At 33.5% G+C, this 16,904-nt stretch overlaps 4 protein-coding genes across 4 annotated transcripts in view; 1 reads left to right on the top strand and 3 right to left on the bottom strand.

The window, feature by feature from the left end:
- LOC134274504 (CCR4-NOT transcription complex subunit 9-like) overlaps positions 1–16,904 on the bottom strand; it is a 152,380-nt gene that overhangs the window by 95,918 nt on the left and 39,558 nt on the right. The window lies entirely within an intron of this gene.
- The window catches only part of LOC134274481 (low-density lipoprotein receptor-related protein 4-like), a 41,251-nt gene that overhangs the window by 6,409 nt on the left and 17,938 nt on the right, over positions 1–16,904 (top strand). Inside the window, exons 6-17 of the mRNA XM_062756756.1 lie at positions 259–387; positions 1,130–1,261; positions 1,382–1,492; positions 1,838–2,006; positions 9,385–9,586; positions 10,500–10,701; positions 12,662–12,775; positions 13,857–14,088; positions 14,296–14,389; positions 15,840–15,946; positions 16,227–16,448; positions 16,679–16,854. Of these exons, the coding sequence (XP_062612740.1) occupies positions 259–387; positions 1,130–1,261; positions 1,382–1,492; positions 1,838–2,006; positions 9,385–9,586; positions 10,500–10,701; positions 12,662–12,775; positions 13,857–14,088; positions 14,296–14,389; positions 15,840–15,946; positions 16,227–16,448; positions 16,679–16,854 (1,890 nt within the window). The remainder of the gene's footprint in view (positions 1–258; positions 388–1,129; positions 1,262–1,381; positions 1,493–1,837; positions 2,007–9,384; positions 9,587–10,499; positions 10,702–12,661; positions 12,776–13,856; positions 14,089–14,295; positions 14,390–15,839; positions 15,947–16,226; positions 16,449–16,678; positions 16,855–16,904) is intronic.
- On the bottom strand, positions 2,269–4,711 carry LOC134274494 (uncharacterized). Its single transcript, XM_062756775.1, has 3 exons — positions 4,608–4,711; positions 3,591–3,696; positions 2,269–2,892 (listed from the first exon to the last, which is right to left on the bottom strand). Exons 1-3 carry the CDS (start codon positions 4,611–4,613, stop codon positions 2,384–2,386), a joined length of 621 nt encoding a protein of 206 aa, XP_062612759.1. The 5' UTR covers positions 4,614–4,711; the 3' UTR covers positions 2,269–2,383.
- LOC134274493 (uncharacterized) lies at positions 7,081–8,804 on the bottom strand. The gene is made up of 3 exons (XM_062756774.1): positions 8,492–8,804; positions 7,795–7,891; positions 7,081–7,619 (listed from the first exon to the last, which is right to left on the bottom strand). The coding sequence occupies exons 1-3, from the start codon at positions 8,618–8,620 to the stop codon at positions 7,195–7,197; spliced, it is 651 nt and encodes a 216-aa protein (XP_062612758.1). The 5' UTR covers positions 8,621–8,804; the 3' UTR covers positions 7,081–7,194.

Raw genomic sequence — 16,904 nt, 5'->3', positions numbered from 1 at the left:
AATTCTGCTTACAATATTTTTGGCAATACAAAGTACTGTAAATCACTTTTTATTCGCGAGAACTTTATTTTCGCGTAATTACGCGAGACAGTGTGCTTGCGAAAATTTTATTCTCGCGTATAATAGTATTCCGTAAGGTTATATAGAGCAATAACCACAATTCGCGAAAATTTTTTCTCGCTAATCAAGAGTCAATGACTATCTTGTGAAGATAAGGTGTCGCGAAAATTTAGTGATCTACAGTATATAGTATTACAGATATTGATGAGTGTGAGTACAGGGAACCACCATTGTGCAATCATGTGTGTCAGAACACCCCTGGTGGTTACACATGCTCCTGTTACCATGGATACAGACTCGCAGATGAGGGGAAGTGCAGGGTTGAAGGTAAAGTCGGATTCACTTGTATTAAACTATAAAGGGTTTTTATCCTGTTTAAAATTTTTTTTTAAACATTGAATACATTTGTATGCTTGATACTTATTATCTTTTTACTATTTATAGTATTAAAAATCCTCCTATCCCTAAATAAAATTTAATGAGACTTTCACAGAATCTTTGCTCCAAAGTGCCATTGGGCACTTTCCATTTTTCATTTCAATCATAGAGATATTTGGGGTTTCCTATAGCTAATCCTGAACATTTCCATTCTCTCTGTATTATTTGAGGTACCAATGTCTCTTAACCACAACACCTCATGTACTAATGAATAAGTTTTAGACTTTCACAGAATCCTGCAATACAATTATAACTAGTGCCATTGTGGACTTCCTGTTCTCATTTGACGTATTTAGGGTTTGCCGTAGCAAAACAATGACTTAGCCATTTTATCTATAACATGGTGATGGAAGTTTCCCTATCTCTTGTTCTCAACTTGATCCTTCTATACCATTGTATAGAATACAATGAAACTTAATGCACACAATCTTTATTATGTAGTTCCATTGTTATAATTTATTTTTTTTTGTCCAGTGCAATCATTAGACATATATTAGGGGTTTCTCATTGCAAAACAAGAACGTGTACCATCGTACTCATATGGGAGCAGGGGGAATCAATTTGTGAGCTCAGTGCCCAGAGTACCTCTAGTTCCATTAGTAATGACTAACGTTGGCTTTGTTACATCCAGGATCTCCTATCTTTCTACTGGCTCATGGTGGTGAAATCCTGGGGTATGAAATGCTTCAGAATAGATCATTACCAATCAACACAGAAGATGCTAAATTGTATGTGAAAGATCAGGATGAAATCAAAAGTATGGGTAGGTGAAGTATCAGAGCACATTTACCTCAGTTTCATAATGTAATGTGCATGTGGAAAAAAACAGAGAGTGAATTACTGAATTCATTAAAATTGAGCATTGTTTGTATCATTTTGTCAGCTTTAGGACCAGATCAGGTGCTCTACTTCAGTGACCTGGGCCATCAGAAGATCTACTCCTCCCACTTAGATGGGGACTGGAAGGCTCACAAAAAGGAAGTCATTAACATGGGTACGACTTAATGTTGTATTGAACAGTTTATTTTGTCTTGACCTTCATTGTGAAAGCTATGACAATTAGTAGGTCGGTAATGTGGGGAGTACAAGTGATTCATGGTTTGTGTGATCCATTCCATTATAGTGTATTCCTTCTCTTACTGAGGAAAAGGATTGACTTTTTACTCATATGAATGGAGTTATCTTGATGATTTTGTGTTTTCGTACTGCTCTTCTTTAGAGCAAAATGCTTCATTTCATGAGTTAAATCCAAGCCTGCATCATAACTATGTTTAGTTATACAGAGGATGTAGAGTCATCTCTTAAGTTAGGAAATGATTCAATGACCTTTCTTCCACAGGCCTGAAGAACCCGGAGGGAATGGACGTGGACTGGACTACTGGACATTTATATGTAGTTGATAGTGACCGGGGGGAGATTCTGGCCTGTCTGGGGAACGGGGACTACTGTACTACCGTGGTGTCTTACCTTCATCATCCCAAAGCTCTAGTTATAGACCAGAAGAACAGGTAAAGGAATAGGATTATTTCACATCAAATAATCCCCCCTGTGTTTGATGTTTTGGAATTTCTACTCTTATTCTTATTATTAAGTTTATTAAAACCCATAATATTCTTATTTCCTATAGTCTATGGCACATGTATGTAGGGACTTCATAATTTGTGCAAAAAAAATTGATATTTTAGAATTATAATGATTTAGATAAGATATTAAACAATGCTTTGAAACTTTTTCTTTTGTAATATAATAGAAATGAAAAAAAAAAACATATAAGAAGCAGAGGCATTTTTATTTCAAAATTCAATGTGTTTCAGACACTGTTAAACCTAGAATTGTATATGCTGCTGTCTGTTTGCTGTCTTCTCTGTCTTAGTTCTGTCATGTCTTAATGAGGATTCGGGACCCTCGTTTCGTCGATCTCCTTCATCGCTGCCTCCATCTCATCCTCGTTCTCTTGGTCTACCTTCCCATCATCCTCAGGGCTATACTTGCACCACTTGGGACACTTTTTACCCAAGCAGAGCAGAATGGATATTTTATTTACAAAATGGTGGCAGTTGTTTGTGTAGAAACCGTAATTACCAAATTTATCTACGTAGTGATGAATGCAACTTTTGATACATCCCCTACTTAATCTCGTATAACCTGCTGGTCTTTTTTCTTTTGTCATGGTACAGACATTACCAAGGTTAGGGTAGTCGTATTTAACAAGAGCAGCATCACGTCCAACACGATTTCCAAATTCTAGGTACATGCCATCGATATAGATCCAACGATGGGAGAATTTAAAAGTAAATCTGCTGGGAGGTGTGCGACGATCTCGATTAATTCGCCTGACTCCAAAATTCATGCAGGCTAAATCAGTTTCTCCAAAATAATATGGCATTGTATTCTCTGTAATCAAATAAGAAAATTGTAAAATTTCAGGTTGCCTTTACAATATCCTTTACTTTTTATGCAAAAAGATACAAGAATTTTGAATGGTTATGAAGGTTTTGTGATCATTCTGGTTACAGTATTATTTCTGTGTTTTACATAATTGCCATACAAGAAAACTCTAATAACTTGTGGGTAATCTGATCGTCTAAATAAGACCCATGCATTGTCATATTTTCACATTTTTGACTTCTTATTGAGAAGCACTGGGTCAGTGCTGACTGTGCTGTATAGTGTTTCACAAAGGATCGCATCTTGTGAATTATTGTGAAAATGTCTTCTTGTGATGTTGGTTGTAAATTTTGGTGTGTACTCATCAATCGTTTTTTAGGTGACTCTTTCATGAATTGATTGGAATAATGGTTGATGAATATTTCTTTTCCAAGATAATTTTAATCTTCCCTTTTTCAAAATCAATCAAAAATTGCTTGCACTGACGGAGTAGAATATCATTGATACATTGACATTCATGACAATATAAACATAGATCTTATCATGATCTACCTGTTGATACATTGACATTTGTGGCAATGTAAACATACATCATAGAGCCTACGGTAAAACATGATACTGTTTGTGTTTATACTTGGCAGCCATAATGATTTTTTACAAATACTTTTGGCGGATGACTGTAGATCTACCTGCATTGTACTGACCTCTTTTACGACATGCTAGGCTGTTTCCTCGAGTTGGATAAACCCCGAAAAAAATACTTTCTGTGATAGAAGTGGTTATATAAAAAATTGCCACTGTTATAAAGACCTACAAAAAAATAGGAAAAAAACTATTATTTTCATCCAATAAAAACAGATTTCTTCAAAAGCAAGAAGATGATAACTTTTTATCTCTTTAATTTTTACATGTTTACACACTCATATGTCATCAAGGTTGCTTAAAAGAATAAAAAAAAAATGTTCAAGTAAAGAAAGGTCTGCACATTACAGTAACTGTAGTTCTTTATTGTGATCCCTAAGTTTTGTGAATAATACAAGTAAACTTTTAACAGTTATCTTTAATATTAAAGGGAAAGTGATCATTACATCAATAATAAATACCTATTGAAATTGCTTTTAAGACAGTGATGTTAAATCTTTTTATGAGAACCGGCTTCTATACACAAAAGCTAACTTTTTTTAAGCATTGCAACATTATGACCCTGTATTTTAAAGTTATAAATATTGAGCTATTTATTTCTTTTTCATCATAGGATACATGTACTTGGCATTTATCTCAAAGTAAATTGGTAGATGGGAAAAAGTAATGAATGAAAAGAAATCAATACTGTTTACTTATTTGCAAACAAAGTGTTTAATATATTTATCTTGGTCTATTTTAATGTTAAGAATGCTTGAATCGATTAAAAATTGAATAATACACTAGAACATGAGTATATTAGATATTTTATCTAAGGGCCAATTATTAGTTCATGAAAATAAAGAAAACATGAACATATGTAATTAATTTTTTTTTAAATTGTGAAAACAATACAAAAAAAAAAAAAAAAACTCAGGTTATCATAGGTTAAACAACTTTCAATTTTTTATAAGATGTTGATTTTTTAAAGAAAAGCTAGACCATGCCTGTTATTTTATTTTAATATAAGCATCCTGGTTATGTTTCAAACAGGCACAGAAGGAAGATAAAAAAGTCTATATTATAAATCTAAGACTTACCCTCATGTTCGTCTCTGTTGTGTTTTATCCTTGTCTGTCAGAGTCGGTCTAATGGAGGATTTCTTACTCATTATATGAAGTATTCCAAGTCTCTTAATTTGAATTCAGACAGATGATTATCTGTTACATATGGTTTTTTATCGGGCCATCTGATGTAAAAATTTGGTGGGAATGAACTGTAATTGGACGTTGTGTCGGTGCATTGCATACCCTGAGGCACACTTTATGCCCATAGGATATCCACATTTATACCTCATTTAGGTACAGTTAATAATGTTACAATTCCAGAAATATTTTTGAAATTACAATCATATTGCAGATGTGTTACACTTCTAATGATATTTAATGCACTGAAAAATCTTGATTTCTTTCTTTAATACAGAACTAGGATGGGTTGCATGAAGGTGCAGGAATTGAATTTAAGTGACCAAATTATTTGATATAAATGTTAGAAATTCTACATTGATTTTAACACAAAAAGCTTTCATGGAAATTAAAAGCAATTAACTTTTTTGACCCACTAAAAATACTTTTGAATTTAATGATTCCCTATTATCTGATACTTTAAAATCACGTTTTAGTGGTGTCAATTTTTCGTGTTTTGAGGGGGAAAAAATACATTTGTGGGGATTTCATTTCATGGATGACAAATTGTTGGGAAGTAAAATATGTGAAAATTTCTATTTTGTGGTGGTCATAAATTTGTTGGTCTCTTCATACCTTAAAAACAACAAAAATTAAACACCACAAAAATTAGTGATTTCACAATAGATGTTTATCAATCATGGGAAATAGTAATTTGTTTTTGTATCTATTAAAGTAAGCACACTTAATTAAAATCTTTTGAAAAGATTGTCATCAGTCACTACAAATTGTTCCATCTGTAAAGCATTTGAAAAGTCTACCCATCTGCAGTCAGCTGACCAAATTGTCTGAATGATCTGGACATTTAAAGTAGGACAAAACACCCGTGGATTCTATTTAAACCCATTTCTTAAAAAGTACCGGAGAAAAGAAGAATAATATTACTATATTGACAACAATGAATGATCCCTGTAAGAAAAATAATAAGTTTGGCATGTTTGCGTCATATTTAAATTTGTGAAAAAATCAGAGAATCCTATATATTGGTCACTTGGGGGCTTACATTTTGGAATGTTTTTATGCTAACTAAGTGTAATAAACAAGCATGTGACAGTCTTTTATAAAATGCAGTGTAGCTTTTGTTCCACACATAGTAGAGGAATGATATTTGGACACGTATATAAGGAGTCTCCATTCGTTATGTACTACTAAGGTCAAGGTCATATCAAGAGGTCAAAGGTCAAATATTGTGACGTCATCTACTGAATCTTTTAGTTTTTTTGCCATTGAAATTTTTTTGATTGCAAAAATTATCTGAAACTACCGGTTCAATTTTCTTTATTTTTACACATTTTATTTTAGGACCCATTTGAATCATTCTGTTGATTTTTTGTAAAAATTGAATTATACATTTTCTCTTAAGAAAACTTAAACTGTCGGATAATTACATGTAAATTTTCAAATCTGACGCTACTTTTGTCCTATTTTTACTTAATATTTTACTCAAATTTTCCAGTATCAAGTTGATTTACTAACTTAAAGCAACAAAAAGGTTATCTTTATTAAAAGTATTACACAAATTTGCAATAGATCAATTGATAATTCTAAAATAAGGCTCATTCTCAAGTCTAATGTCTGATTTCACATTCTTCTTACAGGGGTCTGATAGGCCATATTTCAGACTTTGTGGGCAAAAAATGTGTGGTTGAATTTCTTTCAAATCATACAAAAAGAGAGATTTTGTATACTAGAACAAAATATCAAAGTTTCAGGAAAATTGAATTTGAGGAAAAATTTGGCATATCTATTGTGTCCTACCTTAAGCTAGAAATGATTTGAAGTTAAAGTTTAAGGATCAGATTTTACTCCAAAGAAACTATAACCCCAACCTTGTCCAAAATGGCATAGATGCACACTACAAGTCTTGATTCATATGCTGAATCTGATGTACATTTCCCATGAATAAACAAATGTAAAGTTTTTGGATACCAGTAATTACAAATCCTACCCAGACAAAACTTGCTTGCCATTGCATTTTAGTATGCAGTAAACTGTTATTTCAGGTGTTGGATATTGTTGTCATTATTGAATACATGTATATCTAAAAATAAACTTTATATTCTTTGATAGTTTATGTTTTAAAATTTACTCTCAATGATCCATAACAAAATCAAGTTATTATTTCTGATATGTACTCTGGTGTCTTTCAGACAATTAAACTCAAGTATATGTCACAGGTGCGTGAAAGTCAGTCAATATATCGGGTCTCAATAGCTCAGTGGTTTAGAGCACTGGCACAGTACACCAGAGATTCTTGGTTCGAGTCCCGGTTGAGACTTGATTTTTCCACAATTTTGACAAAATAAAAATAAAAAAGAATCAAGCTAAATAATTTTTCAGAACATTTACTCAGTATTTCATTATTTATTCCAAATGAACAAGGCACAAGTTGTATACAGTACTTGTTCCTGTTTACAGCTTTTCTCATAGAAATCTAGATCTGTTATAGAATTCTTCTAATACACCAATTAGGACAAATTACTGCTTCACACATGACTCTAGAAATCTTGTTGACAAAATGGTGACAGTTGTTAGTGTACATGTGGTAGTTGCCGTATTTGTCGGTATAGTTTTCCACACATCCTATGACACAGTCAAGGCTTAGTCTAGTGAACCCTGCGGGCTGCGGCTCGGTCTTCATCTGACAAACATCACCCAGATGGGGGTGGTCGAATTTAACTTTTGCTGCATCCCTCCCTATTCTGTTACCAAACTCCAGGTATGTCCCTGCGATGTAGATCCATCGGTGAGAGGGGTTGAAGGTGAATCGGCTGGGTGCATTTCTCCGCATTATTGGAGTTTTTCTGTGTAAACCATACCTCATGCACATAAGGTCAGTTGTACCAAAATAATAAGGAATGGAGCCAGCTGTGGAAATAAAGTTTTGTCTGAGAATTGCAGATATTTAAAACTTGCATTTTTATCCATTCCACCTTCATTGAGGTGTGCTTGGGTCTTTACATTTTATCCTATATTTATAATTTATAAAAATTAGTTTTGATAGAACAAGACATGAGTGAATTCATAAGATATTAAAACTTACGGACAGGAGGGCAATTTGAAGCATCTCCTCTTGGTAGACCAAACAGAATTCCATGAGTCGGAGTGACCCATGATAAAATACCAAGACTGAAGATTGTCTACAGTCAAGAGGAAAAGGGCAATTAATGTAAAGAATTAAAAACTAGAGGTCTCTCATAAATCTATGAATGGTTGTTAGTTAGAATCAATTACAACAAAGAAACTCTGCAGAAACAAAATAGAAACAGTTAAAAAGAAAAACAAAAAAAACCCATGTCCATTGTCATGACATTTTAGGTACGAAAATTCAGTCCGTTGTCATTGGTCTGCTGTTGCTACTGTACTGCATGTAGGTATACACTATGAAGAAGGTCAAGTTTAGTTCTTTTTATGCTTAGATAAGCTACCAATTGATTTATTTTGAATTGCCTTTTTAGTTGGAGCCATTAACCCATGGGGACAATTTATCTAGATTACAGGACACCCCACCCCCTACCAAACACACACCTTTTTTGAAAAGTTAAGAAAAAAATGCACTTACGAAAATAGAAAAAAAAGAGCACTGACAATTTAATTGTTACACCTGAAGGTTTAATTATGGTAAATATTTACTTTGAAAACCACAAGTAACAAAATTTACAACAGTAGACAAAACAATGTTAATTAAATTTTATGATTAACTCTTTTTTTTTTTTTTTTTTTTTTTTAAAATGACTTACTATGATATTCACTGGCATGCTGCATGAAGATGGTGAATCAGATAGAATAGGATGTAGGTTATTAAAGGAAGAAATTAAACCGGGTTTCTTTCCAAGCTTCATTAAATTGCTTGAGGTGAATTTGTACATGTGTTTTTTATATCTTCAAGTTCTTGATTCATTAAGTAAGAGATGAGATCTATTCAAGTCTATAAAAGGGATTAAAGACTTCCTAGTCACTTGCAAGAGGCATATTTTTTTCAAACTAAAGTTATGAATGTGCCACTTGATAAGGTAGTTCTAGTAGTTTTCATGTAATTTTGTAGGACTATAATATGACTGTAATAAGTTTTTGCTACATACTTTGTCTAGTCCATAATATCTGATGTCCTCCAGGCCATTTTTTTTTTTTTTTTTTTTTTTACGATTTTGATATTTTACGTGACAGGAAAATGTCAGAACTAGCACCATTACAAAAACTGGAAATTTCCCTGTCTCCAGCCTAAGTTCATTTTCGATACTTGTGAACCACACTTAATGCCAAAATCAGAATTTATTAATAGTGCAGTGCCTATAGTACTCATCAATGTCATGGAAAGAAAATATCACTGCACATTTTGTTAAAGGACTTACAAGATTACAAAATGCACAAATTAATAAAAGATACTGCTGCAACCCTGATATACTTTTGTAGTTTGCCATCCATAAATTCAGAGTTCTTTATATGAAATATATAGAGGATATCTATATTGAGTGATTTGATATTGGCTTTATCCAACTCGGCTTGCCTCGCAAATATATACACCATTTCAACTCGTTGGAGAAAGCCAATATAAAATCACACAATATAGATATCCTCTATATATCTGTGTTTTTATTAAGCAAGTCTTACTGTGCTATCTCCTGTTTTGTAGACATCTCTACTGGTCTGACATTGGAGACCCTCCTCAGATAAAGAGGGCCAGTCTGGACAGCAGTGGGAGGGGGACCTTTCTCTCTGACCATGTAGGGTACGCCAGTGTAATGGTCCTGGACTACACCTCAGACCGCCTGTACTGGATTGACAAGTTATCCCCCAAGCTAGAGAGTGTTCAGTTAGACGGCTCCAACAGACAGGTTTAATAAACATCACAAAAAGTCTATTAATTTAATAGTATATGGTGTATAATAAGTGAATATTTTGTCTGTTGTTAATTAAGCTTTGTCTTTTTGCTAGTAATAACAAATTCATCTGTTCCTATGAGAGGTCAACATTACTGCTACATCGCCAAAAATTTTTACTCATCACCGCTACATTTTTCAAATTTTCAATCAATCATTACCGCTACATTTTTTTGGTCAAAAACAACTCATTACCGCTACATTTTTCCAAATTTTCAATTGATCATTACCGCTACATTTTTTTGGTCGAAAACAACTCATTACCGCTACACATGCAATCAGCCAGGTAAGGAATGCGGAATATGGGTTCCATAAACAAAGAATTCAGCACAATATTTTAAAGTTTCATATACAAAATATGAAAGTCGAAATTAAAAGACAGCAGTATGTCAAGAAAATGGCATTCAAAGCTTTACGGATTGTGTAAAGTATGTGGGTTTTATCTATGAACAGTGCTTGATTTAAGAAAATAAAGTGTTTCATTTAATAAAATAGATTTTAAATAAAAAAAACTCATCCTGCTCAGAGTCCTTTCAACTCTCCGTGGTGAATGGGGGAGGGGGAAACAGGTCTTAAACATGTATATATTATACTTTACATCAATCTGTTACACGAATAAGTGATTGGCTAACGAAAGAGGCAAATGAATGTAGCTGTAATGTATACTTTTAAATGTAGCGGTAAAGCAACCTTTTTTGTATCAGTAATGACTATGTAGCGGTAATGATACACACTCGTTCCTATGTGACTCGTACTACCGGTTATTTGTTTATTCCCCATGTGCTATAGATACCAAAATTTCATGAAACATTATATTTTTGAGCTAGTTATTTGATATACTAGTACTTATCCTGGGTTGTATTTACAGATTTTGCCTATCCACAATCTGAGGAATCCAGTCAGTATAGCTGTGTTTGAGGACAGAATTTACTGGACTGACCTTGGCTGGAATGGACTCTTTTCTGCTGATAAGTTCACAGGTCATGACATTCAGCTAGAGATCTCTGGTCTACTAGGAACTGTCATTATACTGGTGATGCACCCAGTTCTTCAGAACTCAAATCTAACCAGTAAGAGTTCATCTAACCAGAGTTAAATTTCCATGAAAGATTACTTCCGAAATTTCATGCATTGATTATCTATATGAGTATTTTTACCATGCATTCTAAAAAGATCACATAAATTTGCTAAATACATGTACAGTCAATAGACAAAAGTATTTGTCATTTTAATTGGCGTTGCGTTAATCGCGATGCCTCTCTCGGCTATTTTTCACTCGCGCTATTTATAGAACAAACGAAATAGAATGAAACTTTCAATAAAGAGACTGGAGAAATTACGTCACGATTTTGTGACGTCATTTTGTCACTTGTATTTCTGTAAACACTGGAAAACGTCACTCGAAAACATGGGGCGAAAATCAGTTGAGTTGAGCACTGAGGTAAAAGAAATGATCGTAAAATCTGCAAACCACACTCCAAATAAAGCAGAACTGGCGAGAATGTTTGGTATACCAAGGTCAACAATCGTGAGTATTTTGAATAAATTTGACAGACTGGGTACTGTAGAAAACTTGCCGAGATCTGGCCGTCGACTTTTGTTTACAACTCGGGACAAGACGAAGTTGAGTCGCCTGGCTAAAGCAAACAGAAGGGACACTTTGACAGATTTAACAAACAAACTGAACGAAGGAAGAGGAAGACAATTTAGTGAGAAAACAGTATTTAGAAAATTACGTGAAGAAGGGTACAAAAGGAAACGTGCAAGGAAGACTATGGTGGTTCGATGTGTGAACAGAAAAAAACGGGTAAAATGGTGTCAAGAACGAAAAAACTGGAAAAGTGATAATGAATGGAAAAAATATATATTTTCCGATGAAAGTCAGATTGTTATCGGGACAGATAACCGTGTGTATGTGTGGAGAAAGGACGCCGAAGCCAACAGTCCCCATTTAATTTGTCCGCCATCGAAAAGGAGGGTAACACTTATGATCTGGGGATGCATGTGTTTTGATGGTATGGGAACTATTGTACCTGTCGAAGGTAATATAAATGCACTCAAATACTTGGAAATAGTTGATAATAATTTATGGCCTGTAATTGCCAGACATTTCCCGAACAAAGACTATGTTTTCCAAGACGATAATGCTCCCGTACATAGGGCTCTCGTAGTGAAAAACTATATGACCGAAAATAATATTAACTGCACAGATTGGCCAGCTCAGTCTCCAGATTTAAATGTGATTGAAAACATTTGGTTAAAGATCAAAAGAGAGCTTAAAGGCATGTCCGCAACTATTGAAAATCGCGATCAGCTGTTTCAGGCAATCAGACAAGTGTGGGAAAACATCCCCTTGGAATACGTCCACAGCCTCTACGCATCCATTCCAGATCGGATTAAAGAAGTAATACGTATGAAAGGAAATCTGACAAAATATTAGGTAAGTGACTTTAATTTTAAGTATACAAATCTACGTTTAAAACTCCCATTGTGAACGTAAACAACGCGACGCCATTTTGAAAATGACGAATACTTTTGTCCATTGACTGTATGTCATAAATAAACTTGAAATAATGAAACTTTATTTAGCTGTCAGATAGTGGTATGAGTTAATCTCAGACCAAAGAAGGGTACATTTCTTATAAGGGGAGATAATTAAGAAAAGATGGAAATAGAGTAGGGTCATTAACAAATCTCTTCTGAGGAACCACTGTGTCAAAAAAGCATCCTGGAGTAGTGAAGCTTCTAAATTGTTCAAATTCAAATAAGGAGAGGGCTAAAATCCTTTTATCTTTTGTACATCATTTTTTCTTTTTATTTCGTCTTTAAGTCTTAAAATAGTTTGCCATTGTTTTAAAAGACAAAGCCAAATAAAAAATATCAACCCATCTCTCATGTGACACTTAATGCTATCAGTAAAATCTGTATTTCATTATATTGCTGAAATATCAGAAATGTGGAAATGAAATGGAATGATACTGGTATGTTTAAAGACATTTTTAAAATATGTACCTGCCTGTTTATTTTTAGGAGATGCCTGCTCTGGGACAAGATGCTCCCACATGTGTTTGCCAACAAGTGATGGACATCGGTGCATGTGTCCTCAGGATATGCATCTGGAAAGTAACAATATCACCTGTCAAAGTTAGTCCAACTTTTATTTAGATAATGTTCTGATGTTACTTCAGAATTTTTTTTTTTGAGAATCAGATGTGATTATAAAGAAGTATATTCGGTAATAACCAATATTTGCCCCCCAAATCAAACTTTGATGGAGATATATTTAATTAAGTTCTTAAACAGGGGAGTATATGCTGACTTCAAAGCACTAAATATTTTCACAAATAATGACGTCATATGTACGAAATGACGTCACAAACATGACGTAAATTTCAGTTTTTTATGAATTTTACAGAAAAATGTACATATTTCGTTGATATTTTGAGTAAAAATCACTGTGCGCATGTGTGTTCAGGATCAATATTTTGATATAATGTGTAGAATGATAATATCAATGAAATATGAGAATATTGTTCCTGAACAAACTTGCGCTCTATAAATTTTAAAGCTAAAATTGTCGAAATTTTGTCCATTTTGTCCTCTTTCTGAAAAAGGATATAAAGTCGGACTAGTTTGTGACGTCATAAAAACAAAAATTGTGAATACACTGCTTTGAAACTATAATATTTTCTGTTAAATTATATTACTCATACAATTTATTGAATTCAGCCCATTTCAGGAAGTTTTCATAATTTGACTTTTGTGGGGGCAAATGTATGCAATATACCGCATATAGTTCTTTACCATAATGATTTTTTTTTTATCTCCGTGGTTGCATTGTAAACAGATAAACAAATGTAGAATATTGTCCTCAATTCCATATGTATGTAGAAATGTAGAAACTAGAAAATATTTTCAATGCTCCCTTTTCCACTAGTTAGTCCATTCATTGATGTATTTGACAAACATTTCGTCGTTTAATTGTGTACTCGTGTATAGATAAACTATGAGATCCAAGTGTAATTTGATAAATCGTTTCTGCATCAGGCAGCTTTTGGTATTTTGTCATTTCAGGCCTTGGACAAGATGTGTACAAGTGTATATATTTGAAATTTTTTTTAAAATTTTAAGTTGGGTATACCATGACATGGATTGTAAGATTAATGTTAATTCTCATGATATCAGAATACTCCCATCTTTAGTTTTACTTATGCATGATTTTCAGTAAGCTTAGATGTGCCCAGAATTTACCTCGGAGCAAAGAAAGAAATTTTTCAGTTCCCTCTGTCATCTGTTGGTTACCAAGACAACCAAGTCAGGACTGTGATTGGTGAAGGAGGCATACACACTGTTCCATCAATGAGTATTTGTCTGAAGTACCAAGTGCTGGTGTACAGTGACATCACACGTGATGTCATAGCTAGCATCAACATCACCATGGATAGTGGATTTTCACGGTCAGTCGTTTATCTATTCGTAAGGAAGGCCACTGTATTTTTATCCTTTCCATCAATTTTTAATTAAATGGCATTTCTGTAGAGTTTAAACACACATGACTTAAACACATCTGTGGAAGAGTGTTATTCTAAAATTTATGTTTACTTTTTAGTCAGATATTTTATCATTCAGCCATAATATGTTAATGTAATTTGTATAATTTTCAGTCAAAATATAATTTATTCCAAAAATCTTGAAGCAGTTGAGAAGTTGGAAGTGGACCCAGTAACAGGAAATGTCTTTTGGATTGATGTTGGGAAAGTATGTTTTATTTTTATGCCCCTGTAAACAAAGTTTCGGGGATATATAGTTTTTATCGTGTCCGTCTGTCTGTCTGTCCACCAAAACTTTAACCTTGCCCATAACTTTTGATTTAGTAGAGCTATAACTTTCATATTCACATGTGTATTCCTTGTGACAAGACCTTTCTTAGGGTACCACCAAATTTTACCTTTTGACCTTGACCTTGGAGATTGACCCACTTTTACACAAAAATTCCAAACTTTTACTTTGGCCATATCTTTCAAACAGTAGATACCAGTACTTTTATTCTCATTTATGTAATCTTTGTGGAAAGACCTTTCATTGGATACCAACAACCTTGTGACCTTGACGATTTCTGTCCTTATGAAAAACTTTAACCTTGGTCATAACTTTTGAATGCTAAGGGCTAAGTGTAGGGCTTTTATACTTTGCATATATAATCATTGTGAAAAGAACTTTCATTTGATACTAAGAACTGACCTTGACCTTGAAGTTTGACCTACTTTTAAAAAGCAAACATTGACCATAAATTTTAAAGGGTTAGGGCTAGACACTTTACATTTTTAATCCTTGTGACAAGACCTTTCATTTGATATCAAGAACTTTGACCCTTTGACCTTGGAGTTTTACCTACTTTTTAAGATTGTTAACCTCTGCCATAACTTTTGAAGGGTGAGGGCTTCCATACTTCACATATGTATTCTTTGTGGCAAGCCCTTTCATTGGATACTAAATACCTTGACCTTTTGACCTTGGCCTTGGAGATTTCTGTACTTATGAAAAAACTTTAACCTTGGTCATAATTTTTGAATGCTAAGGGCTAGGGTTTTCATACTTTGACGTTGACCTTGGAGTTTGACATACTTTTAAAAACAAATCTTGACCATAACTTTTGAAGGGTTAGGGCTAGTGCTCTCATACTTTTCATATTTAATCCTTGTAACATGACTTTCATTTGATATCAAGAATTTTTACCCTTTGACCTTGAAGTTTGACCTACTTTAAAAATTTTAACTGTGGCGATAACTCTGGAAGGGTTAGGACTAGGGCTTCCATACTTCACATATGTATTCTTTGTGGCAAGACCTTTCATTGGACACCAATTACCTTGACCTTGGAGATTTCTGTTCTTTTGAAAAAAACTTTAACCTTGGCCTACTTTCATATTTCACAATTGTATTTCTAGTGAGCATACCCTATTTTGGGTACCAATATATTAAATTTGCATTTAAGAAAAGTTAAATCTTTGCTGTGTTGCCATTTGGGTGCGTCATTGTTTCACAGACACATCTTGTTTTCCCTGTAATAAAATTAAACTTTACCTTAGCACTTTTTTCTAAAGAAAACAAAATTTTAATTCATAAAAAAATACATGAAAAAATATAACCTTATGGTACTTTTATTTTTTTCTAGTGTGGGACATTTTTTTTGTTTAAATCCTTTGCAGAAAACAGTAGAAGTTGCAAGTCTGAGTGGAACATATCACACAGTACTGCTATCATCAGACCACATAATTCAGAGGCCAACATCCATAGCTACTGATTCTTCACAAGGGTTTGTCTCTTATTTTCATGACTATTTACTCCGAATCTACATAGTTACACATTTAAAAACAATTAATTCTTGAATATTTATTTATTTTTTAAGGATTCTTTCATTAATCTATTATGTGTATACAGGAATTAGAGAAAAATTCAGGAGAATATTAAATAATTTTTTCATGGGAAAAAAATACAAGCAGAACAGTTTATAAATGCTTATTTTTAATACTTTAAATTTGCCATAATTGAGGATTGTTATTGATGTTGAGTGAGTTGTTGATATAACTTTTTAGCCTGTTGTACTTGTCTTTGGTGGGTGTGTCTCCTTCTGTCCTCCAGTGCTCTTTGGATGGCTCGCACTGTAAACCCTTGTTAGTAGAAGTTCATCATCCAAATGACCTTCTCCTGTATGAAGGTCATCTATATATAGCTGATGACATTGGAGGTGTGTCACGGATAATTTCTGTAAAGCTTACCAATGGAGGAGCACTTCAATGGCAGACATATCTTGTACAGTAAGTATGCTTATTACATTAATTCACTTTGACATTGGTACTTGATCTTTACATCCAGTCTCTTATCCCATTCAAATCAAAACAAGTTCTCTTCATTCAGAACAAATATTTATTGTTTGGCTGACCACGCCTTTAGTGACCTGATCCGACATTGAGAATCAAAGGGCAATAATTCAATATATGCATTCTTTAAAAAGAATAACACGTACTCTCTTTTTTTTTTTTTACAGAGGAAATGGAAAAATAATAAAAAGAATGGCCATTTATGATAAAATTCTTTACTGGATAGAAGAAAAGGCAACCAATTTATTTTCTCTCAATTTACAAAATATTGAAGAGGAAAGAATTGTTCTTCATAATACCATCCCATTATCTAGCATCATAGTGTCAGCAGCTAGCAAAGTGGGTAAGACTCAGAGATTCTCATTGTCTTTATTGCAATTATGAATGGCAATA

The sequence above is a fragment of the Saccostrea cucullata genome, unplaced genomic scaffold, assembly GCF_032062105.1.
Source record: "Saccostrea cucullata isolate Sc308-1 unplaced genomic scaffold, CSIRO_AGI_Scuc_v1 ctg265, whole genome shotgun sequence".
Lineage (NCBI taxonomy): Eukaryota > Metazoa > Mollusca > Bivalvia > Ostreida > Ostreidae > Saccostrea > Saccostrea cuccullata.
The sequence above is the reverse complement of the archived record's forward strand: the minus strand, read 5'-3'. Positions and strand labels throughout refer to the sequence as shown.

Coding starts and splice junctions, on each gene's coding strand:
- LOC134274494 (XM_062756775.1), bottom strand. Junction 2,893..3,590: donor CCTAGCATGTCGTAAAAGAG/GTCAGTACAATG, acceptor ATTTGATTACAG/AGAATACAATGCCATATTAT.
- LOC134274493 (XM_062756774.1), bottom strand. CDS start 8,620: ATGTACAAATTCACCTCAAGCAATTTAATGAAGCTTGGAAAGAAACCC. Junction 7,892..8,491: donor GCATGCCAGTGAATATCATA/GTAAGTCATTTT, acceptor TCTTGACTGTAG/ACAATCTTCAGTCTTGGTAT. Junction 7,620..7,794: donor TTCAAATTGCCCTCCTGTCC/GTAAGTTTTAAT, acceptor TTATTTCCACAG/CTGGCTCCATTCCTTATTAT.